The sequence below is a fragment of the Trichoplusia ni genome, chromosome 8 (assembly GCF_003590095.1).
Source record: "Trichoplusia ni isolate ovarian cell line Hi5 chromosome 8, tn1, whole genome shotgun sequence".
NCBI lineage: Eukaryota > Metazoa > Arthropoda > Insecta > Lepidoptera > Noctuidae > Trichoplusia > Trichoplusia ni.
The window spans coordinates 6,266,098-6,293,812 of NC_039485.1; the positions used below are offsets into that span (position 1 = coordinate 6,266,098).

The window sequence follows — 27,715 nt, forward strand, 5'->3', positions numbered from 1 at the left end:
GAAACTGATATGAAAATAAATTATTATTAATAATCAGTTTGCATTAGGACCCTTACTATGAGCTCTCAAATCAGAATGCTTGCCAGTGTGGAAGCGAGACATCGCTTGACATTGCGCTTAACGGCGTCCCGCTTTCACATTAACCGTTCTCCTTTTCGACCGACTTCAAATTTGAGGAAGTTCTCAATTCGGCTGTTTTTTGTTTTTTTTTTACGCATAAAACGTCTGTAAGGAATTTGATCCTTGTGTTGCAGAGCTTTCCGCAAACATTGAATTCACATGCACAAAGACACCCGGACTCGGGACAAGCATGCGTGAAACACACAAACGCTTGTCCTACATGGGGTTTGAACTCGCGACACGTCGCGCCTGGTGGGTTTGGCGTCTGTCATTTGGTCCCATAAAAAGTTGGCCCCAATTTGGCTCAGTATTTCTTTTTAATTTGATTTGAAATCGGTTCTCGTATTGCGAACTCATAGTAGAGACACTGTGGTAACTCTAGTTTTGTATAACATAGAAAACTATGCATTTTAGTTAACAGAGAATGGTATTACACAATTGTTTGGTAACATTTGTTTGTAATTTTATATTAATTAGAAATGGCCTCTCACGTCTTGCCATAATGTTAGATCGATGAAAGGCAGCTGGTTGCAAGGTACCAGTTTGTTCCTGTAAAATGAAAAAACCCTAATTAAAAAAAAAACACGAACAAGCTAGCGAGTCAGAAAGTAGCAGATGTTTATGCAATTTGAAAAATATGTTACTGCTAAGTGACTGGTTTTGTTTTTAACAATACTAGGTTGCTCTAATTAATAAAGCAAGTAACAAAACGAAAACAAGCTTTTTACTGAAAATTACATTCAGTATATAAATTGATTCAACAGACCCTTAACTTTTTAATCAATAGGGGTTAAGACAGAAGATTTTAAAGTCTGTTCTAAAAATGTTACGAGGAGGGTAAATATACAATACAATAGCTTCTCATTTTCCAAAGTGTAATTTTATAGGAGGAAAGACATAACCCTTATCTTGAGGAGTCGTCAGCTTGGAGGCGCTGTAAGTAATGGGCATACTTACTGAGGCGATATCAGTTCGAAGGCTCTGGGCTGCATGGCTCTGATCGCGTCACCGTTGTCACAGAGTATACGCGCCATAGACGCTCCCTTACGTATCGCTTGCAGCTGACCTGATTTAAGATAATTGTTTTAAAATACGCGTCATTAATATTGTGAAGGATTGTGAGTGTTTACGCATGCTATTAATTCATGATTAAACCCCAGGACTCAGTAAGTACATATAAACCCTAAAATAGGCGGTTCCCTTAAAGTTGTAACTGGGAAAAAAATTATTTGTACTATTTTTGTTCGAAACAGTCTTATCTCTAATAATTTTCCTTTTTTTGTAGAACCGGTTCGTACTTTTCATAGGAGGAAGCAAAAAACAATATCGTCATAGTGGGTGCGTACCGGCCGGAGGTGTTCCGGATCCCGATGTGTTTTTATTAAAATGAAACAAGAACAAAAATAATTGTTTAAAAAAAACTAAATATTGTTTGCAAAATCACTTATTTTAAGTGACTTTAACAAAATGCATTAGGTCTTGGAGGAATATCTGTGTCTATGAGGACGTACTGTTAGACGTTGAACGTACCTTGCAAATCAGTAACTGTCTCAGTGTAAGTGTTAGGGGTAAGTACCGCAGTCATAAATGAAAAGAGCATCAGCCCTAAGTTGATTTGAGCATACTTCTATCACCAAACAATTTATATAACACTTTATTTTCAGTTGAACATAATATTATTTAATCTCCTGCTAATGTAATGTAGCATCACTTTACTGCAGCACTAAACACGCAGATTAACGAGATTTGTTGAGGAAAATGGCAAAATGGGGGTAGAATATACATTTGTATACGGAAACACTACTTTGATGCCTTTACGTGCTCTTTGTCTGGTGAATAATTGCTATCATCCCCAATTCATTGTGTACTTTGAGGGAAACATGACAAAAAATGTACCTAACAGTATGTTATGGTTAGTTTTTATTTCATCGTCTGATAATAAAGAAAAAAAAGGAAGTAAAGATTTTATTACTTAAATTCATTTGTAAAAAAAGACTAAAAATACATTGTGAAATGTTTTATGATCATTTATGTACACAAATTTCAAATTTATTAGCATTTACTTAACTGAGTCTAAATGCCTCACGAATCAAATTTTGAAATTATATAGAAGCATTTTAGTCATAGTCATAGACGAATTTATCAATATATATATTTAAGTTGCGTATTTTACGTTTGCATCTATGTTTTATTTAACCCAAACCTGAACACCTCAAAGTTTGTAAAGTTGCTGCTTTCTATAGTTAGACTGTAAAATTCTCTTACATATAAAACGAAATCGTCAACACCAGCTTACTGTCAAACGAAACTCTACGATTGGTACTAATCTGTCTACAATAAAGTACCAGAATGTCGTAAAGAATAATAAGGGTAGTAAATTCTGGTAAACTTTCTTAGTACTATTTTAGTTCTGCGTAGATTTTATTTGTTATCGCTGGGAGGTACCACCCGTAGGTTAAACTAGCGTTATCAATTTATGTCTCACTGTTGTTCTTTGTATAGGTATTTCAGGACAATATTAAAAAAATATAAAGGTTAGTTTACGATACATTAAAAAATATTTGTTTTAGGTTTTGACAAATACAAGTACGATTTTCCGGCAATTGCGAGAAAAAATTCGTCAAATTAGTATTTGATTATACTCAAAAGCATTATTCATCAATGAGTTCATAACTTCACTTTCAGTCTGTTCTCATTTTTGAAGATTTTAAGAAGCGGTGAAAATGATTTACTTCCAAAGAAACAACCCTTTAAAAATGCTTTTCATTTCCAACAATTATTTTTAGTACACTCAATCACCTATTGCCTCCAAGTTGTTCAGAGGCTAAAACCTTAAAGGATAAAACTTACTTGGCGTAAAAGCGGTGTCCGGATCAGCTCCATTCTCATAGAAGTACCGATCTCCTACTCTTGTCCTGTAGAACTGTTCAGTGAGGATACACAGGAAGGTGGGTCCAGCCAGCGCTCCGGGTACCAGCCGCTCCAGGGATCCTGCCACCACCAGCTCTACGTCATCCGGGGATTCGTACATACTTTGCAGTACAGCAACATTCTGGAAAGAATTTTTATTATATACAAATGATGGATATAAAAGTCGGAATTCAAATGATGATGATTGTTAACCAATAGTGGGACGCATAGGTTTAAAATAAAATAGAGGTATTTTCATTTTCTCCCTACTAAAGATCTTCAGACCGACTTATTTTGATTGAAAAGGATCACTGAACCACCACACGGGACCCATTACCGAGCGTTTCTTTTTGTTGTAAATATTTGTAGCAATACAATGTATTTTCTTTAAGATCTCATAAATAAATAACCTGATAATCTATACATATAACTAAAAAACAAACAATCACAAAAATGTATTCTTTTTTCCTAATTTGATTTCTTTAAAAGTCTAGAATAAAATACGAGTTTACTAGACGCAACAGTGATATGATACGAAAATAAAATTCCCAATATTGAAAATTGCGAACGATAGAAGTGGCATGACCATGAATGAAAGCTAGTGCAGCTGGTTTGTTTACAAGCAAAACATGAATTGGTTTCCAAAAATAATGCTGGAGTGTTACCGCGGGCTTGCTATTGACATTTACTTTTACGAGTCAGAGATGTAAGCTGTGTGATTGTGTAATTTAAAAACCATTTATGAAAACAATGCTATAATTCAACCAACAATTACTGTACTTGCCTTTTTGACATTCTTTGAATCACAGCTCGTTTTTCATAGACTGTTGAAACGTATGATATACCCGTTTTTTTACTACGGAGGCTGTCCGTCTTTCTGTCCGTCCGTCCATCTGTCACTACGCTGCAACTCAGGAATCATGACAGCTAGAGAGATAACAGTTTTCGATGCCGTTTTAAATTTGTTAAGAACCAAATCTTGTTTTTATTGTAGCCTATTAATATGCAGCCATCAGTGTCGCTAGTATGCTCGCACTTAATCGTTTTATTTACCGATAGTTAATTCATCTACGTAAAACTATCCTTAGCTATAATATATGAACACTGTACAATAAAGAATCTCTCCAAACTTACATACTAATTTGGCTGTCAATTTTATCCTAATAGGTATCTACACTATCTTAAATAATTAGTTAAACAGACCTTTATAAATTCCCAAGAACTTTAATTTCAAGTCTTAAATAATATTTACAGAAAGCTTTGTCTGTAATTATTTATGCTAAGTCAGTCGCGGATTGTTGTTACAAAATTTTGTTTTAAGATCTTCCATGAAGTTTGAAACTTGTTGTATCAACATTCAAATGGTTTAAGGCGATTAATCTTCCCACTCAAAATAAGTAAAAGGAAGAAAACGGCGGTTTGATTTTTTACTGCTTCAAGGGACGCACCTTTCGTTTTTTAGTATTAATTTCAATTTTAATACCTATCTCAACGCGTTGCTAAGAAAAAGTCTTAACAGGCGAACGGACAACGAATTGATTTAAGATTGTCTTTTCTTTCCAAGTAGAGACTTTAGGTCTCTTGTCGATTTTGGGGGAATTTAAATTACACTAGAAGTGGTCACTGGGTCAAACCGAAGTCCTTATGTTAGTGTTCATGAATAGTGAACACGAAAGTTACAATTAAAATTTAATAAAGTGATATCCAATATCATCACTAAACACAGATCAAGTGAACCTCATAACAAGCGTAGTAATAATGTCTTAAAAGCTTTGGTGTTTAACATTACAGCTACGAAAGGACTTTAATATTGCTGCTTGGTTAAAAATAAGCTCAGGCTGTTGCTGCATTCAGTAAGGAAGAGTGGTAACATGTCTTATTGCATTTTCTGAATATTAATTATGCTATGTCCACCAGATTACAGCGACAAAGACAAATTTCCTTTAAGTGAAACTTCTCCTTTAGACAAAAAAATATTCCCTAAAATATCTACAAGAAATATAAACTCTGCTTTTTCCGTTCATAAGTTAAAACCTTAATGTGGAAAGCTGAACCAGCACCTACGCAAAAGTTCGACGTATTTCTTAAGATGAGACTGTAAGTCATGTAGATACTGTGTGAAGACGAAAATAGAAAGATCTTATTTCTGAGACCTTGATAATACATGATATGAGGGAATTTATAAACTGTGACTACGTGACGCTAAGTAAGGAGCGCGAAGTAATTTTACGATGCGCGAGCCATAAGGTTTATTGCCGGCTCTAAACTGTATGTAAAATACTAGGAATAAAACTAAACCCATTGCCAATTTAGATAGCGTGGGACATTGTTGCCAAGATATTTTTAGAAAACCAATTCAGTAGTTAGGTATAACTGTATAAACGAAGTTGGGAAGTTTATGCAATGCATGCCCAGAGTTTTGTTCGAAATACACCGTGATTTTTTAGTCGTCTTACAAAAGTAGTCCAGTTCATGGAATTTACAGGTAGTTCTTTTATAAACGTGTTATAAAAAATGTTTTTAGGCATCCAAAGGTTTTTTCCAAATATTTCGGTTGAAGCTTTTAATCCTATAGTGCTATCCTAACGCTATTTTCTCTGTCCCGCTGGCGTTGGATCGGTTGTCAACATACTTTGATACACGTATCGCATACAAACTAGTGGCAGTGACGTTTGCACAACCATTTGATCCCTGACCCTCATTGACTTTTACCTAATCCATTTGTGTACGTAAATGTTGTATAAAACCAACTAATAAATTAGGAGTACCAGATTATGTAAAAAGAAATCCGAAACATTTAGTCGTCAAATTCATAAATCTTAACGGGGGTTATTCTTGTCCCGAATTTTTAACCGAAAATATCCTTTGAAGAACACCATTTTTTTGCAGACTCATTATATTAAAATAGCATGGGGAAAACAATAACGTTCAACATAATCTTCAGAGTTCTATGTTACACGAAATTTTCTTCTGCTTAAAAAGTGCTAAACGGCAACTTATAGAATAATTATGCAAATGTATTGTATAATACAATGACTATCACCGGACTACAGATTCTGTTTGTTTCGTTACAACAAAAACAGTAGGGAAAACAAATGGAAACCTATAATAAAGTTGATTCTTTATTTTTTCAAGCAATTTGTTTTATGCACAGGAAAACTTTATATTCACAAGTTTAAATGTAATCTAAAACCGTTGTCTTTGTGGCTTTGTTTATCGGGAAATAAGCCACCGACATCCTTTCTTGGAATTCAAATCTATTTAACCGTGATAATGTAACTGACTGCAGGACTGACCGAAATTCTTTTTATCACGGTTTTATTTAAGTGTGTTTATTTATTTGCTTATTACCACGTAAACAAAGTTTGCATCCACCTCAATCTAGATAGTTCAGCGACCAAATAAAGCTATCTTTGTCAATGAATACTCATTTATTATTAACCAAGACATATTGACATAGCGATGCAAGCACACACATACATATGCACACATATGTACGCTCCTCTCTGGCTTTGTTGCCGACAAATGAGATCAATATAAAACTATAGATACACTACATGGAGTTAATCTGTTTCCCTACACGTGAGTCGCATTGACTTGGACTCTCGAGGGTGGAAAGTTTGAACCCGATCGTAAAGCAATTAACAACGACATTCTGTTTATTTTACGACTACGAGTGTTACAAACAAACAAGAGAACGATCAAAGGTTCAAGGTAAATCTTAATGACATCAAAATATGTACATTTATAAATAGCTAATAATTAGCAATATCAAAGACATTTATTCATAATAGCGCCTTTTAATTCAATGCTTGTGTCTTTCACATCCCGTGGCTAGCAAAAAAAATACCTATTTTTTGTCAGGGCATGAACATGTTGTTTTTCTATTAAGATATGCTCCGTAGACTTAAGATTCAGGCACTTTCATGACGTTTAGACCTGTTATTCAACATGGATATGCAGCTAAATTTATTTAAAAAAACCAACTGCAAAATAACTTGGTAAAGGATTCAGTGAATGTACTTTTTATTTTTGATTTTATCTTAAACGAAGAAGAGATGAATAACTTTTAATACTACTACTACAAACCTTTAAATTATTATCAAAATAACAATAAATTATAGTAGTTCCTTAGCGCTTAGTAGCGATACGTACGCGAACGCGTTACCCGGAATCGATATTAGTATCGAACCTTTATCGATTCTCCTATAATATGGCCAGTTATGTCAACCTTCTCAGTAACACATGCGGCTTTAATATACAATACAATGAGCTGTCGTTACTGAAGATTGCCTTAATTACAGCTCTGGCAAACTGATTAGGGATGGCATTATATTAGTACTAGCTTTTCGCTGGCGGCTTCGCCCGCCTCGAGGTCGGTGATATAGCGTTTCCAAGAGAACTCTTAAAAAGTCCGGGATAAAAACTATGTTCTTTCTCAAGGTCAACTCTATACCTGTACCAAATTTCATTAAAATCAGTTAAGTTGTTTAGACGTGAAAGCGTAACAGATAGACAGAAAGACAGACAGACAGAGTTACTTTCGCATTTATAATATTATATAGTAGGGATGATCTTACTCTTACTAAAGAAAGTAATCCATTTTTGTATATTATATTTTAGGAACGTATAAGGTAAAGAGAATTTAGTTGTGATTAGAACTATTTCATTAGAGTGTACAAACATACATTTTTATTTAATAAAAATGTAAATACCACGTAAAAATACCACTTAAAACAAGTAGATTACAAAAATATTTGTTTGATAAGGTCAAAGAACTCCAAACATGGCAAAAGCTTGACCAAAAGTCAAGGTTTCATGAAACTGCCAATAAAGCTGGCCTATCATAAAACGGAAATAAAAAGTGCCAATGTTAAAATGATGCTATCTTGTTATGTTACTGCCCCTAACTGTAACAGCCTTTGGGAAGTCCATCAACGCTAGTACTGATATCACACTATAAACTGGAGTTATATTTGGAGATAACAGTTGACAAGTTCACGACATTAATCTGTGACGTCATTGCTGAAGGGTATAAACTGACATTATGACACACTAATAGCAAGAGTGATAACCGTTGTTCGGATTAAAACGATTATAATTTTATTGTTTTGGAGAATTGAAATGGATCTTGTTCCGAGTACGCGATAAAGTGTCCGCCTTTAGATTTTCGTAGGCCATTGAAATTAGATGGATTAGGGCTTGGTTCAAATAGCTTACGGGACTCGACTTTCTCGGCTAATTACATTCATATGGTATACTCTATTGCTTAACTTATTCAAGTTTGTGTTTGTTGTGGTTTCCTGTTCAAATTACTTAACCGCTATTGAAATCCTTTCTCCGTTGGTTAGGTACGTTAACAGCGGGTAACATGGCGAATATTTGATTTTCAGTTTCCCTCTTTAACGCAACCGACGCGGATGAGACCGTGGGGCGCTGCTGGTATTTTATCTTATACAAAAAATTAGATACCTCTTGGGAGATGAAGTCCAGCATGTCATGGAAGCTCTTGGGTGCCGGCAGGCCGCAAGCCGCCCGCGTTGCGATGTAGCTGCCCAGCCCGTGGTCGCGACCTCTTTGGATGTCCGTCGCTCTTAAGTCTCCACCAAATGTGTTGTTACGCCTGTTAAAATAATAATAAGAAGAAGGCTGATGATGACTTGAGAGATTGATGAAAAATGGCTATGAAGAAATCATACAACACAAATGCTAGAAAATGTTTTATTTTCTTTTTCCCAGAAAGGACTTTAAATACCTAGTATACGTCAAAAAAAATACATCATAAATTCAAAACCAGTATTTTTGCTGTCGAATAAAAATTTGTTACCGAATTTGCCATTGTAACATTTGTCACTCAATAAAATTGATTACAATGATCCATCCAATCGCGCCGGGTTCCGTATTTCGGCGTAATTGACGCTAACTGACTACAGTTCCGCTGACAAGGGACGATCTTTCATGGAAACGTTGATTTCGTTTGACACGAAAAATGAATGGCACCGTCGTAATATTTTTGAACTCACCACAAAGCTGATAACTTTTTTTCCCGTAATTGCTCATAAAAAGTTATTTACCTGCATTATCTAAGAATGTGGAACAAAACTTCAATCTTAACAGTTTATTTTGAGCACAAGGAACAAGGATCTCAAGTGAACGGATGTATCCGAACAAAACAAACACATTGAAGACCGAAATATTAAAGTTTAAGATTAAGTTTGTTTAATAAAGTAGATGGACTAGTTTCGGGATAAATATAGGCTCCGAAGACTGATCGAAGATTCACTGCCTGAACAAACTAATAAACACTTGGAAATTTCAAATAAGTATTGAAGGGGCTTTTAATATTGCTGCAAATAAAGAGGTTCAGAGAACCCGTGTCGTCAGTCTCTAAATTTTGATTTTTGGTGAAGCTAATCATCGTATGGAAAGATTTTTTACGGTGTAATCTTGAAACAATTTTCCACTCTCAGGGCACAGACTTACAGACTATTTAATCTCTTAAACCAGATTGTACAACAATCACACAAAAAGAGGATATTTTAGACCTTTGAAGGACCATAACACATTGGTTCTAAAACTAGATAGATATTCGAATTCTAATACGTCCTTTTCTGTTCATCCGTGTCTTTGAATACCATCAAATTTATAGACATTTCAATTTGAGCCCGCAATATAAGCTTAGATTCGTATTAATATTAATGAGGCCATAAATTTCCCTCGTATCTTCCATACAGTAAAACGTAAGCACAATTCTGGCGACTGTTTTTGTCGTAAATTATTGTCGTTTACGTCTGTTGATAACCCTTATTTATTGATTGCAGTCATTTTATATATGAACTCATGTCAATATGTAGAAATTGATACACAACTTTTCCAAGATTCCCAAAAGTATTCCAAAATGATCTGTTGTCAAATCTGCACTGGACACTATTGTGGAAGCTTGACCTGAATATCAAATGACATACTCACAAAAAATATTTGATCACTGGAAAAACTACGGAAGTTTGACACGTGATAAAGTATTTTTTGTTTCTATCATACTTTCCGAGAAAGGCGGTAGAATCTGATTTGGAGATAAAGTTCTGCTTCATGAGTTCTAACAAACAGTTTATCTCAATGGCTTCTGTCTGTACCAGTAAACAGTTTACACACAAAACTTTGCCTTAATATTTTGTTTCCATAATTTCAACTTTAAAATGAATACGTTCAATATTGGTTGCTGAAGCAGCTCTTGAAGAAGTTTCAAACGAAAAGTTTTTATTAAATTCCAAAGAAATTACTTACTTGAAAAGGAATTGGGTCACTTCTGCATCCCAGAACTGGTCACTGTAGGATTGTTTCTGTACTGTTAGTCCTCTAGCCAAACTATCGAAGGTATTATCAAGTTCCAGCAACAATGGTCTGTTGAACCAATCACTCATACGAACGGCAGCTTGTAAGTCGCGGTTTTCTGATACCAACCTGAAAAAGAACATAATTAAATGTTGGAGAATAGGTCATTAAAAGGTCAAGGTATGAGTATATTATTACGAAACAGAAGCTTAGAAGCATAATTAAAAGTATAATACGAAAGCGAGTAATTAAAGTGAATACGGTAGGGATTAAATTCTGACCACATAATGTACCTGAACAGAATTTGGTAAATGCAATTTCCCATCTCATTAATATTAATACTCGATAAATGTGCTACACGATTACATTTGATCCAATTTAGGAAAACCATAATACGTAGGTATCTATAATCGTATTATGTTCTTCGAAATGTTAATATTTAATTGTAAAACTGTTTGGCACGTTTATGGGGATTCAAATTTTAATTATAAGGAAATTTTGTGTTCAAATAGGTACTCTCACAAAATAAAAAAGAAGAAGGGAAAAACGTAATATCTTCATCTAGTTATTAAAGGCACAGCACACAAGAGATATAAAAAAAATACCTGCAACATTTTTATCAACTAAAATAACCAAATGACAACTTACTTCAAGTATCCACGAATGAGAGTGTGGAAGTGTCTGAAAGCAGCCGTCGCATGCTCGTCAAGGATCGAGGGGTCCACTCCAGGATTGTAGTCATTTATATAGCTGGGAGCACCAGGGTAGATCAACTTGTTCTTCACCATGTTCTCAAAGCCTACGAAGTAAAATTAACGGCGTTATACTAAGAAAAATTATTTTCAAATTGAAACTGGATTGATATTAAAGATAGACACTTATGAAAGTTTCAAAATGGCAGGGTCTTTCTAACACTATATGAGGGTTTATAACGCATTGTCATGTATGCCAAAACGCGGATGACAAAGCAGGGCTTTTTAGCTTTAGCCAGTAAGAATCTTGCACCACCCGTTCTCGCAGGAGTGTGGGCGTCCAAGAAGATTACTCCGCCTTATCATAAAAGAGGAACTTTCCCAATACCGGTTTGATTCTGATTCGGTGTTATTACTTAGTAAGCAGTTTCGAAGATTCAACTCGATCTCAATCTTACCTAATAATATAGGAAGGTATTCATAATAATTGATGTGTTGAATCTCAGCAATGTGAATACGCCTGGCTTCCTGGTACAGAACCTCGTCGTTCCAGTGAGGGTTGTACTGTGCGAGGGTATCGGCAATGCGGTTGTGTTCACGCAATAACATCACCTGGAGTACTGTCAGTTGAGGGTTCTGGTTGACACGGATGTCCCCTGGAAATATAATATGTATACATCCCATGCTCTTAAATGTGATTAAACAAAAGAAAAAACTAAACCCGTCTCTGAATCTGAAATGTCAAATTACGGTGAATTTTCGGTGACGTTATCACAATTCTTCAAACAAGAACAAAAACAAAACTTAATATAAAAGCAAGACGTCTAAAATGCCATCTGCTTAGTCTAGCCTAACATTAATCTCACATGTCAGATGAGTCCATAAACTCTCCAGGGTCTTAATAATCAGAGGCAAATTCGGTTTTCCCATCAGTATTCAAATGGCATGTGTTATGAAGGACTAGCCTTACTCAACTGTTTTGAGCTTTAGACTCGGTCAATAACCTTAAAGGATTCCAACGAACCGTAAAGATAGGCTACCCGATACTGATCTTGGGTCTATAACAAGCATTGAATAATTGAGATTGGCTTAAAACTAGATTCAAATCGTTTTGAGACATTTGATGTCTATTTTGTAGTCGTATACTAATATTTCTTGGTTGGCATCACAAACGAACAAAAATTGAAATGATTGATGTAACATTTTTATTTTCTCTTATAATCGCTACTACTATCTATGGACAGTTAATTTTTTTTTTTTCATTACCTATTATTATCTATATCTGGGATTTTGTGCAGTAATACGTTCAAAATAGAAGTAACAGAGTTGACCTGATTTTTTTTTCATTGAACCAAGTATTGCCTTAACGTATGAAAATTAATATATTTTTTAATCTAGTTTAAACACTAACCAGCTAAGTAGCAGGGTTCATTAGGAGACTGGGCAGATTCGCAGGTGATGGTGATGTTCGGATCCTGTGGAGGCCACTCCCGACCACTTCTCACTGTAGTTAGAAGACGTCCACCACGACGAGCTCTAATCGGATCAGACTGGCCGAGACTACTGCCGTATACTAACGACAAATCCATGAAGGCTGTCACTGTTGATATCTAGTGGCAAATAAATTATTTCTATTTACTTCTTTTTCCATAAAATGTTTACAAAAGAAAAGAGGTCCTGTAATAGGTACTTAAGGTGTTTTTAGGCTAGGCTGCATTATAATGATTATTTATGGGGAAATACTAAGATCAAACGTATTCAAATTGTCAAATTCTTGTCAAAATTGTTATTTTATATCAAATCTAAATTTAGAACAGGGAAATACAAGAGATGTCCCAAAATTGTTAAAACAGAATTACTCCTAAAACGTTGCCACGTTGGGCGTTATATGGAAATTTAATATAACTGCCGCCTAGACCGAGCAGAAGTCGCAAGTTGAATAATTTATAAATTAGTCTCAAGCAAGGATTGAATTTTGCAGAAAACGACGAATACTTGTAAAACTTTGTAGCATTTGATGGTAGATCTTATGATGGTCTAAGGTACTTTTTGTAAATACATATTTCCGTAGTTAACGTGAAAACGTGAAGTAGTTTCCTAACTCTCTAATTTCTCCGATCGGTCAATGTCTAACTTCAGGTTTGTGTTAAGAAAAGTTTGCGATTGAAAGGCAGTTTGTTGAAATATGAAAATATTGAACCTTATTTTAGTACTTATTTACTTTTTTATAGTTTTTGACAATCTGACTGTCTGTGTCTTATGTTTTAAATTCTCTCAAAATATAAACTACGTTTTTATTTTCTAAATACTTTCTTTTATTAAATATAACAGGTTATGGGCCCAGCACGCTTCCACTGCGAACAGGTTATGGGCCCAGACCACCTGTACATTGCGTAAAAGTGAAGTAAAAAGTATAAAAACGGTGTAGTTCCGTATATTACATCAAAACTCGGCACGAAAACTCAGTACAAAAATAATAACTATTTTAGTTTCTTCATGCCAATTTTACTCCTAAGGTACTGGAACTTGTCTCTAGGCAGAGCTTTGGTGAATATGTCAGCACTTTGCTCTTTGGTACAAACATAATTTAAATCTATATGTTTTTCATTGTACTTTTCCTTAATGAAATTATACTTTACATCAATGTGCTTGCATCGTTTGTGATAATCCACATTTTTAATCAAACAAATTGCACTTTGATTGTCAATGTTTAAGTATATAGAATCTTGATTAAATTCACCAATATCTAATAACATTCTTTTTAACCACAAAGCTTCTTTTGTCGCAGAACAAGCAGCCATGAATTCTGCCTCTGTGGTAGATAAAGCAACACTTTGTTGGCGTTGCGTAGCCCATGTTATAGCAGCTCCATTTTTTATAAACACATACCCAGTTAATGATTTTCGACTGTCAATGTCTTTAGCAAAATCTGCGTCACTATAACCTTCAACTTTATTCTGCTGGGATGATGTGTAACACAAGCCATAGTCGATGGTTTCTTTTAAATATTTCATTATTTTCTTGACTACGTTCCAATGAGTGTGATCAAAACAATTAAGATATCTGCTTACCAGACTGACTCCATACATGATGTCCGGTCTGCTTACCACAGCCAGATGCATAAGTGAGCCGACTGCCTCTCGATATGGAATATTCTTGTCCACAGGTTCAGTGCTCTTCTCCAGTGTGGTGTGTGAGTCTACTGGGATATTATTACCATTAGCATCTTGCATATTATATTTAAGCAATATCCTTTCAATATATTTTGACTGATGAATAAATATCAAGCCTTCAGATCTCTTAATTTGTAATCCTACAAAGTTCTTTGGATCACATTGTTTCATTTCAAAGTTTAGTTTTAATTCTTGCATCACCATATTTAGAGAATCTGTTGATTTAGAAAATAGAAGCCCATCATCAACATACAACAATAAATAAACTTTGTTATTATTTACATTTCCAACATACAAACACCTATCTGCATGACTGTTGTTGAAACCAAATTTCTTCAGTGAACTGTCAAATTTTTGGTTCCAACACCGTGGTGCTTGTTTAAGGCCATAAAGAGATCGATTAAGTTTACATACCATATTCGACTTAGCATTCAAACCTTCAGGTGGTGACATATAAATGTCTTCTTTAACATCACCATACAAGAATGCAGTTTTAACATCGAACTGAAGTATATTTAAATTATGTTGTGCTGCTTCTGAAAGTAATACTCGAATTGTATCATACCTCACAGTAGGAGAGTATATCTCTTTATAATCAATGCCTTGTTTCTGGCTACAGCCTTTAGCACACAATCTAGACTTATAAAGCGGACCAGATGGTTCATCTTTTATTTTAAAGACCCATTTACAGCCAATTACTCGTACTCCTTCAGGCTTTTCAATCAATTCCCAAGTTTTATTCTTTGCATGTGCCTGTAGCTCTTCGTGAATTGATTGTTTCCATTTGGCCGCATTAACATTTTCATTTGATAAGGCTTCATCATATGTTTTTGGAACATTTTCCTGTCCTACAAGTTCTTCAGTACATATATATGTATTTCCCTGCATTTTGGTCAATCTTGCTTTAGATCTTGTAGTTACATTAGACCTTAATTCCGAGGGATCTATATTTATTTCTGGTTCATACAAAGACCCTTCATCTGAGTAAAAATCATCACTGGATTCATCTTTAGTATCTTCAGATAAATTCTGTAAGGTTGTGTCACTGTCAGTAGTTCTTTCAGTTACAGAAGTATCTTCACATTTGTTTGGAGCGGACTCTGATAATGGTACCAAAGCATAATCTCTTTTAACTGAGCTTTCTAGAAAAATCACGTCTCTGCTTATGAAAACTTTTCTTGTTTTGGGATCTAAAAGTCTATATCCTTTGGTTTGTTCACTGTATCCAATAAATATCATTTTATTAGACTTAGAATCCCACTTCTTAGCTTTTTCTTTTGGAACATGCACCATTGCTTCACAACCAAATATTTTCATATGTGTGATATCCGGCTTTTTACCACTCCACATCTCCTCCGGTGTTAAAAAGGCTAAGGCTCTTGTTGGACATCTATTTGTGATATAAGCTGCAGTTGACACAGCTTCAGCCCAATAATGCTTTTGTAATTTTGCATTTAAGAGCATACATCTAGCTCTTTCTAACAATGTGCGGTTCATCCTCTCTGCTAAGCCATTTTGTTGTGGCGTAAAAACGTTAGAGGTTTGATGTACAATGCCAAATTTCTTGAGAAAAGCTTGAAATTCATTGCTTAAGTACTCAGTCCCATTATCTGTGCGGAGAGTTTTTATTGTCAAATCCAGTTGATTTTCAACTAATACTTTAAATTCTTTAAATTTTTCGAATACCTCAGATTTACTTTTTATCAAGTATACATATACTTTCCTGGTAAAATCATCAATAAAAGTAAGAAAGTAGCGAGCTCCTCCAAGAGATGGTATCTCCATTGGACCACAGACATCGGAGTGAATAAGTTCTAGCTTTGCTTGAGCTCTGGAACCCTCCGAAGGGAAAGGAAATCTTGTCTGTTTCCCTTCAATGCATGAGATGCAAATCACTTTATCTGTATTTTCTAATTTGAGTCCTGCACTTTCCGATAGTTTATTCAAGTCTTCAAAATTTAAATGTGCCATTCTCTGATGCCATAAAAAAGGATCGACTGCTGAAGCAGATATGTATGCAGGAACACTATGTGTAACCAGCCTGTACATATTGTTTATCACATCAGCAGCTGCAATTTGTTTATTTGCTTTCAGGATTTTACAACCTCCTTTGTCAAATTCCACTTGACAACCATTTTTTATAATCTGACTGACGGAAAGAAGGTTGGTTGCCAACTCAGGAACATACAGAACATTCTGTACCTTGACTGTCTCCACCTTGCCTTGCATATTGACAACTTTGATATCTATCTTTCCACAGGCCTTCACAACTAGCTTATTGTTATTAGCTACCCTTATTGTGGAAATCGGAGGGGTAGTTTCATCATAAAGCAAGTCACGGTTCATTGTCATGTGCATTGATGCGCCAGAATCAATGTACCAATTATTGTCGTTGTTCATTGTAGCAGACAACACGGCAACATAACTGGAATCTGTGTTCCCGTTGGGCTTCTCTTCCTTTTTCTTATTTCGGCAATATTTACTTACGTGCCCGTACTTATTGCACACATAGCACCTTGGACCTTTACCAATTTTAACTTGAGCTTGTTTGACACGCTGATTTCCCTTGCTTTTCACATATAAAGCACTAGACTCAGAGTTTCTCACATCTTGCAGAAGCTTTGTCTTCACTGAATCAGCCGTTATAGTCACACCGGAGCTTTCAAGTGCCATAATCATTGGTTGATATATTTCTGGTAGACCAGCCAGTAATAAGGTCCCAAGCCATTCATCATTAACTTCGAAACCTATGTTCCTTAGCTTATGAGCAGTGGTCATAATCTTGTTAACATAATCTTCAATGTTCAGACAATTTTCAAGCGATGTATTAATCAGATCTCTCAACAGACCAACTCGGCGTGTTAATCCTTTGTCGTCGAAAGCTTTGGCTAAGTTATCCCAGACTTCTTTTGCTGTTTTGGCTTCTTGAATGTGTACATAGTTGGTGGGATGTACTAATAGGATAATTTTTGACTTCGCTTTTGTATCGAGTTTGGGATCAAAGCTGTCTGTTGCGGTGACACAGCACCACAATTCCTCATGTTCAAGGTAGGTTTGCATTGCAAACCGCCACGTATGGATTATCACAAACGATGCAAGCACATTGATGTAAAGTATAATTTCATTAAGGAAAAGTACAATGAAAAACATATAGATTTAAATTATGTTTGTACCAAAGAGCAAAGTGCTGACATATTCACCAAAGCTCTGCCTAGAGACAAGTTCCAGTACCTTAGGAGTAAAATTGGCATGAAGAAACTAAAATAGTTATTATTTTTGTACTGAGTTTTCAAACTTAGTTATGTTTCATGCTTATGTTTTATGAGTTCAGATTTCTGTTTATATTCTACTGTGTATTTAAGTCAAAAGGGTTCAAATTTGGTGAGAGTGTTGAAATATGAAAATATTGAACCTTATTTTAGTACTTATTTACTTTTTTATAGTTTTTGACAATCTGACTGTCTGTGTCTTATGTTTTAAATTCTCTCAAAATATAAACTACGTTTTTATTTTCTAAATACTTTCTTTTATTAAATATAACACAGTTCCTGTTGATAATCAGATTAAATAACATTTTGGTAAGAAGAAGTTGAGTCTGCTGTACTTAGTAAGTATTTGTGAGTAGATGTATTTATTTTTACCTCGAATGTAAAACAGAATATATAAAAAACGATTGCCTAACGTTATTTATTTACGGAAGTAGGCAGTACCGGAATTGGGAATTGGTTTACTGTTTTCCCTAGTGGCATATCTGTTTTTGAACATCCTGAACAGGCAGTTAAGGATTATCAGAAAATACATTTTTTTATTCTCTCTTGAAATAATATTAGACAAAAACCTATTTTTGGAGGAAACCAGAGCTATAGATATAAATAATGTTCTTCATCTTGATTTGGGTTCGTAGCCCATGCTGCTCCATTGCATAGCAAGGCTGTTGTTGTTGTATGTTATTAGATTATTAGAAATTCATCCTAAAGTTTATTCCACACTATTTCGAACCAGCTTTTTGGAACTCGTCACCTAACCTAATCCTAATTAGGATAAAACACAAAGTTCGAAGACTTACTGGCTCAGCGGGAGCATTGGGTGCCGTGCAGCCTCTGTCTCTTGTAGTACCAGTCCTCACAAAGTTCATGCACTGGGTGCCTTGAGGTGAGTGCACGGGATCGTTGGGAGGGATCAACAAAGGTGCGCACACAGGGTTGGTCGTGACGTCAGCAGTCAGACGGCCGTTATCATCGCAGCACGTGACCGGGTCCCTGTCTGTTTAAACCAAAATACTTTAAGTTATGAGAAATAAAGGTGAATATACTTCAGCGTTTGTTTAGTAGACACATTAAGCAGCACACGCCACACAAAAATTATTGAACACAGATAAACTATCTATCAAATTAAAGACCAAAAATCGAACAAGTGAGCTGTGCTTTTCCCCGACTGATTGTGTTAATAAAAAACTTTTTACTCGCTCACTTCAATAATTCAAAGTTTTAGACACGTATTGTCTTTAATATTGCCAATGGTTCTCTTATACTTAATAGATGGGACACAATATCAATCCGTCCTTCAACATCATCGAACAAGAAAATTATTTGATACATTTTTGTGGATGAACTTTTTCCCTTTCCGGATATTGCTGATCCACAGTTTAATACAATAGATAAGGTTTTATTGTGTATTGGTTGTCATCAATGAATTGTGCAGCTTTTTAATAAATTGGCTTTAGTCTGAATAAAAAAGTCTATGAAACAAAACCCATGAGTGCCCATGACAAGATATTATATTACATACTTGTATTCGTTAAGGTATTTCTGTTGAAGTAGAATCCATTACTAGTATAAACCTATTAGATGCATTAGTCTCTTGTAAATTGATATTATGATCGAGTACGATCTTTTAAAGTAAATCTACCTTGAGCAATGGTAAATGATTGAACGAAAACGTCACCAATACAACAAAAATAATCTTGAATGGAATGGAATGCAATTTATTAAATAGGAGAGGCAAATTATCAATGATAAATGGAAACACACAAAACCACAAATTTTAGGGATTGGATAAGCGAAAAAAATCACACCACACTAACGATCAACTTACGCTTCTTTGAGCATCCTGTAATAATACAAAAATAATGAATAACTTTTAAAATTCGACGTTTACTGTATTTAATAAGGCTACTCTGAGGCACTCAAACAAAAGGGAAATATATTGGTAGTAATAGCCACTCACTGGTAAGTGTCAAATGTTGCCTTCAGGATGGATATAAGTAAATACTTACTATTCATAGTCATTTAGCTGCCATCCAGTCAAATGCTAATCTCTTACTAACTGAACAAGTTTGTTTCTATCAACAAACTTCTAACTTGGAATCATAATAATATGGCTAAATCAAGATCCTCAAAATTGAATAAAGACAAACTGTATTATAAAATTCAATATGAAGTCTCTATTGTTAACACACATTTCTTTGCAAAACAAATCGCATCAACAAAACGGGTATTGTATTTTTCTAACAACGTTTATATTTCGATCTACAAGTCTTCGAATGTCGAAAAAGTTTACGTAAAAGAAACATTGTTTGCACGAAATCCAATAATCCTAACGTATTTCTATACCGGGCTGATGTGTACACCTTTCTGCGGAAATCGGTAGCAAACACAACTTTTATTAGGAAAAAAGATTAGGGGGTAAAACTTACGGGACTGGACTACGCCTGCTGTGAGTGACATGTCGTGGGCAAGGATCTGGCCCCACTGTTGGGTGTTGAGGTTCCATATGGGGTCCACCAGCTGTCTGTCGGGGAACAACGTCAGACTGATGTCTCGCGCGTTGGGCAAAGGACGACCGGAGCGCGCTCGAGTCAAAGCACTTATACCTGAAAGAAGGATTTTAAATCATAGCAAAATATAAACAAAACGATAATATTTTGTCTAAAATGAGAAAATCAAAATCAATATCATAAGCTTTTATTTTAAATAGGCCGTTTTCCAGGCACTTTTAAAACGTTACAGTATTGACTCTAGTTGCACTCTAACAGTGTATCCGTTTCGATAAACTAATACGGTAAAATTCATCACAGGCTAAGGTTTCGGTTGACTCAAAACCGATTCGAAAGAATCTCTTTCAAAACTGGGTCAAATTATATTTCCTATTCTAATAATTGCCAACTACGAGCAATAACCAATGCAACGATCGTATCGGCGTTTCCCAATCTACATTCAAATTGATTTGTGTTGTTATTTGCGTACACAGTCTATTACGGAGTCTACCTTATAGGAATACTTCACCTCCATAAATTCCCATATCCCTTTATGGTATACATCCTGCGCCATTAGGACGAAATTTACTCACCCCCGTCCATGTATAAATTTGAGGGCGAATAGCGAAATTGCTATGGCGCATAGCAAGCGATCTGGTAATTTTTGTGTGACAAGAATCCAAAGGTATGACCATAATTTATAGTCTATAAAAACATTATAACAGTAGGTACTACCTTAATGTTAAATACATGTATTCGGTAAACTGTCTACAAAAAATCAGAATTGTTTTTAAAATATATATAAGATAGGCACTCGGCCGTAATAATCCCTTTATTTAAAACTAGTAATAGAGATATAATAAACAATGGAGAGACTTGAGTACCATATATTGCCAATTATTAGGTTCATCTAATAAATAAAAGGAAGTTATCTAATCAGAAACAGAACCAAATGATGGATCACGCTCATTCGCGGATAAAGAAATATAAAAAGGAAATAAATGTGCTTAACAATATGAGCCATTGTTCGGGCACAGAATTTATTCTTAGTGAATTTATTTACTTTTACGACAGCATAAGAATACGGCATAATTTATTTCATTCTCTCTCGCAAACGTTAGGTAGAACTGAGAATTGATTGTCGCTTGAACGTGATTCTTAGTTGAAGATCATACCTATTACCGTCATGACATAGATATTTTATGGAAGATGGGTCAAGTCTATTCAAAATATCTCATTCTGAAAATTGATGAGAATAACCTGGACCACATTCCTACAAAAACTGTTGGAGCTTTTATTAATTGAGAGTTGAAAATGTGTCTTAATTTTAAGAGTTGAGCAGTTGCAAGCCTACTAGCACCTTATAATCACCATCTATTGCAGTTGTGGAACTGAGATCTACTACGATGTGCCATCTCGTTTATACCATACCTAAGTATTTTAAGACATGTTGGTAGGCCTGCTATTACTCTAATGGACATAGGCTCAAGCTCTAGACCACTTAAGCACTCTATCTTTTTGTCGAGTTAAAAAAAAAGTCCTTTTATATATACGACTAAATACATCCACACCGTTTGCAAAGACGGATTACGATCAAAATTACTATCTATTACAAAACCCGCCTTTTATGATTTGACGGAAAGACAAAGATAGGACTGAACTAAAAGGCTATTGTTTACCTTGAAACCTACGCCAACGGTCAAAACTAACCCAGATCATGTTAAGGTGAATGAACTTAGAAAAAATATTTTTGATCTGGATAAAAAATGGCTGACCTAAGTATTGTCTCGAAATTAAGCATATGAACAACAGCTGATGCCTAATTGTTTTTTACGTCAAGTAATTGTACACGTTTGCGTGAGCAGTTTTCCCTGTTTTTACACACTGTTTTAATTAAGCACCTATGTTCTTCATCGAAAGATCCTATTAAGATATAACGAACATTGCTAGGTCTGGTCTGGGAGATAAACAACGAAAGCTAAATTACAACTGGTTTTGTAAAAGCGAGATAGCACACTACACTTCATAGAGCAGTGTCTCTCTTTCACTTCACCTTCAGTCTTAGTGTAACTTCTGTTAGTAGGGTGGCTTATCTTTTCATGTATTTATCGTTATAGTTTCATTAATAAAATGGCTTTACCTAGTACAATATACACAGTTTAATGATTACTCTATTATGCTAGATGTGGAATGAGATCAGAGTGACGTAAACCTTTAGGATATTAAGATAATCCCTTTCACCGAAAAAAGTATTATACATGAACCGTATATAAGTCAGTGACCATATTTTGAAACAAAAAAAAAGTATATAAAAAGACAGACATTGGTCTCGTTATAAGTCACCCGTTGTAGACAATTTATTTAAATATCTTGTTGTTGAAATATTGCTAACATGTGAGACGAATCCGTCACAATTTTGTCTAGACAGAACATAATAAGTATTTGTGTATACTTTGTGTTTTTGCTCGAGTTGTAAAGTTTCTATTAGTCTAAGTACTTAACTACAGAACTAGCTGCCATAAGCTGTTACACCCTGTTTGGTTGAATGCGATAAAAGGAGAGGGTAAGAACTGCTTAATGCTTACGCCATATTATCTGGTCTTCGCAGAAACTTAGGATAGTAAATCTACTAATGGAATAAATTCACTAATTGTACCGAAAAGCACAGGACTTAGGTACCCTTTGAAAAAATTACTACCAAACATTATAAGTACGAATTTAACAAATTTTACACATATTACAAATATTACAATTCATAAATTTGTCTTTTTTTGCGGCAGCCACAACTTTGTTATAGCAAATCGGTTTATTTAAAAGATTAAATATTTTTGCGTTGGAATTAAAGTCCTTTTTTGACACTATATATTTTGTCCTATTATAATGCAAAAGACCTTTCTGATCACCTTTCCTGTTTTTAGGGTTCGACAAGATAATAAAAATCCTTTTTAACTCACCATCAGCATAATTATACAGTGCCAAACGTCCGTAGGGTGTCTGGGGCATACCCCACGAGGGCCTCTGGAGGTTGTTGCAGTTTCCATCAATAGACCTGTACCTGGACTTAGTACAGAATGGCGGCGACAGACCACAGGTCTGAGTGGCGGGGTCCACGGTAGACCCGAGCGGCGGTGGTGGGTTACTGAAACTATTTAAGCACATAGATGTTAAAATTACTATTTCATGTTGCAGTTATACTCAAATGTTTGGCACACAACACTCGGAATGATAATACGTATGTATGAAGATACTCTTTTTGAAATGACACGCCCATGTTTGTTAGTATTAAAAACTTGTATATATTATATTAGTATGGTACATATAATAAAATAATGTAATGACAAATTCAAAATTCATAACTTTATATACGTACCTCACAGACCCTTTAAAAGTATTTTAAAATGTTAATAAATATTAATTAAATGTATTAAATGCCGATCGACACCACTTCTACAAAGAAATTAGTGTATTAATTTTGTTAGTACCACTTGAACACTACTATTTACAAATTGAATAACAAATGAGTATCACATTTCTTCTGAAAAATACAGCTTACCCTAACTCACTGGGGGTAGCAACAATACACAATTCAATAATACTGGTGAAGCCGTTCCAATAAGCTCCCTTGAGATTCCCCTGCTGTTATAAATACGTGATGTAGTAACACCTTTTTGGTAGGTACATCAATTGATAATGAGGAAATGAATTTACGGGTTAAAATCGTCTTTAATGGGTAATATTCTCATTGTTCTATTGGTAGTAGCAACAACGGCAACTATGTTTGGCAAGGAGAAATATGTTCTTATTTTTGTTGCAGTTTTACCTTCTCCATTTTGTTTTATTCATGCCAGTATCATAAATAGAAAGTTAGTATCGTCGAAGCCCAATCACTTTATGTATAAACAATCTAGTGTATGTTAAATTATTAGTGAATTAGTGATTCCTGCCAATAAACGTGTTTTGGAATAAAAAAATAAAGATTTACTAATTCACATCCCTAATTCAAGTGCTACAAATAATTAATATTCTTCCGTGAGCCAATTACAGTCGTTGACATCTTATAACAACAGATTAGATTAATCAACTTTTTCAAAATAGGGTGAAAACTATCAAATAATTATTAAGGTAGTTTCATAATAACGTAGTACTAATCAAAAGGTGTTATAAGATTTAATTAATGAGGGAAAGTCACGTAACGTGTATTTTGACCTTTTTTAAACAATATCGTTGCGTGACGGACAAATAAGTACAACGAATAATATCTTATGAAAAATGGCTGAAGGGAGTTGTTATGTTGTACCTACATCTAAGCTGTGGTTACAACAAACGTATAGTTATCTATCCATTGGGGTTCCAAAAGATAAAAACTCACTGTGGCTGTGCTATTCGGCCGACTGAGAGCTGTCTGTACCTCAGGAACCGTGACAGTTAAAATATTCACAGATTACGTATTTCTGTTGCTACTATACACCAAATAAAGTAAACTTTGAGGCTAAGCAACGGAAGCTACTCCTTAGATAAAATCTATAAATACAATAAACACCGTCTATTAATCCTTAGGTGACACTTAGATTTTTAACATCGAATATTAAATATAATATACAAAATATTAATGAACAGTTATTTTAAGCATTGTACTAATATTACACACGCAAAACTGTTTTATGTTTGTTAATATTTTACTCTTAAGAGTAAGCTGACACCCTGGATAAGTCTGGTAAAATTAAAAGGGAGTACTGTAAGTATTTTCCCTGTAAGCAAAGTGGTTAATAGCCCTGACTGCCATTCCAAAAGGCGCGGGGGTCGATTTCCACGCAAGACAAATGTTTATGTAGTGAACAAGATCATTTATTATGTGTCAAGATGTTATTTATTTTTAGTATGTGTGAATTTAGAAATATATAATCTTGTTTATCTGAATTATTTAGCATTTGCAGTTTAAACTTTGCTTAGTTTCAGATTAGTAACGATCATTCACGCGAGCGAAGCCGCAGGAAAAGACTAGTATAGCTATATTCATTCCTAAAGGGTGGTGGAATGCATTAAATATGTATGAGATAAAATAGTAAAGGTAAAAGCCCTCCAAAAATAGAGGCAAAGTTTTTCCATCATGATTTTCATTATTCATATTTAATGTTACACATATGATTCGAATTACTTACTTACAGAAAACAAGAATGTAGAACATGCCATTTAAAGAAATGCGTAGAAAACAATCTATACTAATATATAAAGCTGAAGAGTTTGTTTGTTTGTTTGTTTGAACGCGCTTATCTCAACTACTGGTTCGAGTAGAAAAAATCTTTTTGTGTTGAATAGACCATTTATCAAGAAAGGCTATAGGCTATATAACATCAATGGAATACATTCCACAATGGAAAATGTGGAAAAAGCGGGGAAAATTCTAAGGACGAAGTCGCGGGCAACATCTAGTCAAAAATATAACTTTAATAGTCCAGGGAAGGTGTAAACGGTGAGAAAATATGGATAACTTAGAATAATAGATTTGGTTTCTTAAGGAGAAATCCGAAAAATTACAAAAAAAATTGTCATGAAAAGATTAAACGTTTGAATATATTTATATTCACAGCGAAGAACATCTATTAGCAGTATTTACCTAGTAATAAACACGACAATACAATAATTGGGACACCTAAAACTAGGTTTATTATGTACCTACTATTAATAAAGTTTATTACCGTGGCTATTAGTGATACTTAGTCAACAGATTAAATGTTAGATTAAGATGAATATTTACAAAGGACAATTTTGCAGCAAATCTTTAAAACTATCGATACATACTATATAGCAATAAACCTTTTAACTAGAATCATTCGCGAATCAACTTATTGAAAGGAGAATTAGTAAGTAGTAGTTCGATATAATATTGTAGAGAAGACATTACTATTGACGCATTATTAATGGAATTATGTGAAACGTTATTTTTGGGTGTACACGATTACTTTCCTAAAAAGGAATTGTTAATTTATATGCCTCATAATAAGGCTTCGCTGAAATATTATTATGGTTATTGAATGAAACCCCATACCATTCACAGATCCAATCCAATCCAATCACACTTCGAAAACATCAATAACTTTATAAAATTACCAAAATCCTCATGTTAGTTAAAGATTCAACAAAGTTAGAAAAATTAAAGCAGAAAATATAATTAAGAGTTAGTAGGTTGTTAATCATAAAAAAAACATGCAATATTTGAAACAAAATTACCAAGCGGATTTGACTTCATTATTCAAATTTCAGTCCGACCACAACGCTTGAACATCGCAGTCGTGGTACAAATCAAACAATCCGCGCTTGAAAATAATTTTATTTCAATATTTCATCCCATAAAACCGCAAACTCCATTGATTAGTATAATATTGTTAGTCAATCACATAAAAACAAGTAACCTTATCGTCGCTCCACTGGTACTTGTAGGGTCTGCCGTTGAACTGTAGACAGAATCAGTGCATTTTACAACAGTCATGCAACATATAGACTTAATAGAGATGTAGTGCAAATGTGCGGACAATGAAATTCAGAGTTGTCCGTTGCAGTACAGGAATTATTCACAATTATGCTAGAACATTCAGTGCAGAAAGCAGGCACACGAATATACAAGGCACGTTGATTTATGTCGTGTGTTGCTTTGGATTATATCAACTGGTTTTATGTAGGGACTGTTAACCTTTTTTAAGTCAACCTCTTCAGAGCAAGACTAGCTTCAGGTCTTGCTTGGATTAAAAAAAAACTAATAAAAAATGATGTGTTGTAAAAATCAATGGACAATGCTGTTGTTTATAAATAAAAACAAATTACTATTAATGTTTTCTGACGTATTCGAAATCGTGTTCAAGTAAGTAGATATGTATATTAAGTACTCAATGACATTCTGCTTGCACGTGCTCGAAAGTTAGTCACATTCACTAGAATTTCGTCATAATACGGATACCCTTGCATACATTCTAATCTTAAATGCAGTCGCTGTAATAAATCCAAGTAAGTTACATAAACCAATATTCGAATCTAAATAAATTCTCACCCGAATCCGTTCACTGGTAATCTGGCTGGTATAGGTCCGAATGCAGCTATTTTGGCGAATGCAGCTCCAGGACCAGATAAATGCAAACTCGGATTTGTATCAAGTAACAGCTGCGGTAGATTCGTCCGGTAGTTGAGGTGAATGCCCTCTACAAGACAACACAATGCCAGCGTCAGGCATATCCTCGCTGTATCCATTGTATCTGCAAAGAAAGAGAATTGCATAAGTATTGTTGTAACAAATATCCCTCAAAGTAGCAAATAATAATATGACTTTAAGTAGCAGATCTTATTAAATACAAAATATTTACATTCTAAGGAAATGCCTAGAATACATGTACATACCACTGAATAATAGCTACAGTAATAATGATAAAGGTAGTCAATAAACGTGTTGATCATAAAACTACACGACCATCCACATAACGATAAGTTCGACACTTAGGAAATATTTAATACAATGTTATAGACATTCCCTATCGTGGAGACAGCGATGAGCCATTAATACTAGCATCAAGTGCTCAACAGCATGTTTTATTGGATATTAATGATCGCAATTTTGGTGGAAGTGCCAAACTCCATAATCGTTCCCATTTGATTTCCAAACGAAATCATTTTTGCTTTTCAACATTATGGATTAGACTAAATCCGACCATTTGATTCCCGAATCCAATTTGGCTAAATGAAGCGAG

The 27,715-nt window shown here is 34.7% G+C and overlaps 1 protein-coding gene across 2 annotated transcripts in view; it reads right to left on the reverse strand.

The window, feature by feature from the left end:
* Positions 1 to 351: 351 nt before the first annotated feature.
* The window catches only part of LOC113496660 (peroxidase-like), a 39,221-nt gene continuing 11,857 nt past the window's right edge, over positions 352 to 27,715 (reverse strand). Inside the window, exons 2-14 of one of the 2 annotated variants that reach the window (XM_026875946.1) lie at positions 27,025 to 27,226; positions 26,393 to 26,434; positions 22,937 to 23,127; positions 19,923 to 20,099; positions 18,294 to 18,490; positions 12,466 to 12,664; positions 11,513 to 11,710; positions 11,011 to 11,161; positions 10,315 to 10,491; positions 8,503 to 8,653; positions 2,971 to 3,172; positions 1,078 to 1,186; positions 352 to 669 (exon numbers count right to left, since the gene is read on the reverse strand). In XM_026875946.1, the coding sequence (XP_026731747.1) occupies positions 594 to 669; positions 1,078 to 1,186; positions 2,971 to 3,172; positions 8,503 to 8,653; positions 10,315 to 10,491; positions 11,011 to 11,161; positions 11,513 to 11,710; positions 12,466 to 12,664; positions 18,294 to 18,490; positions 19,923 to 20,099; positions 22,937 to 23,127; positions 26,393 to 26,434; positions 27,025 to 27,221 (2,067 nt within the window). In that variant the 5' untranslated portion in view covers positions 27,222 to 27,226 and the 3' untranslated portion in view covers positions 352 to 593. Of the gene's footprint in view, positions 670 to 1,077; positions 1,187 to 2,970; positions 3,173 to 8,502; positions 8,654 to 10,314; positions 10,492 to 11,010; positions 11,162 to 11,512; positions 11,711 to 12,465; positions 12,665 to 18,293; positions 18,491 to 19,922; positions 20,100 to 22,936; positions 23,128 to 26,392; positions 26,435 to 27,024; positions 27,293 to 27,715 lie in introns of those variants that run through there. The other variant, XM_026875947.1, reaches the window with a different exon arrangement.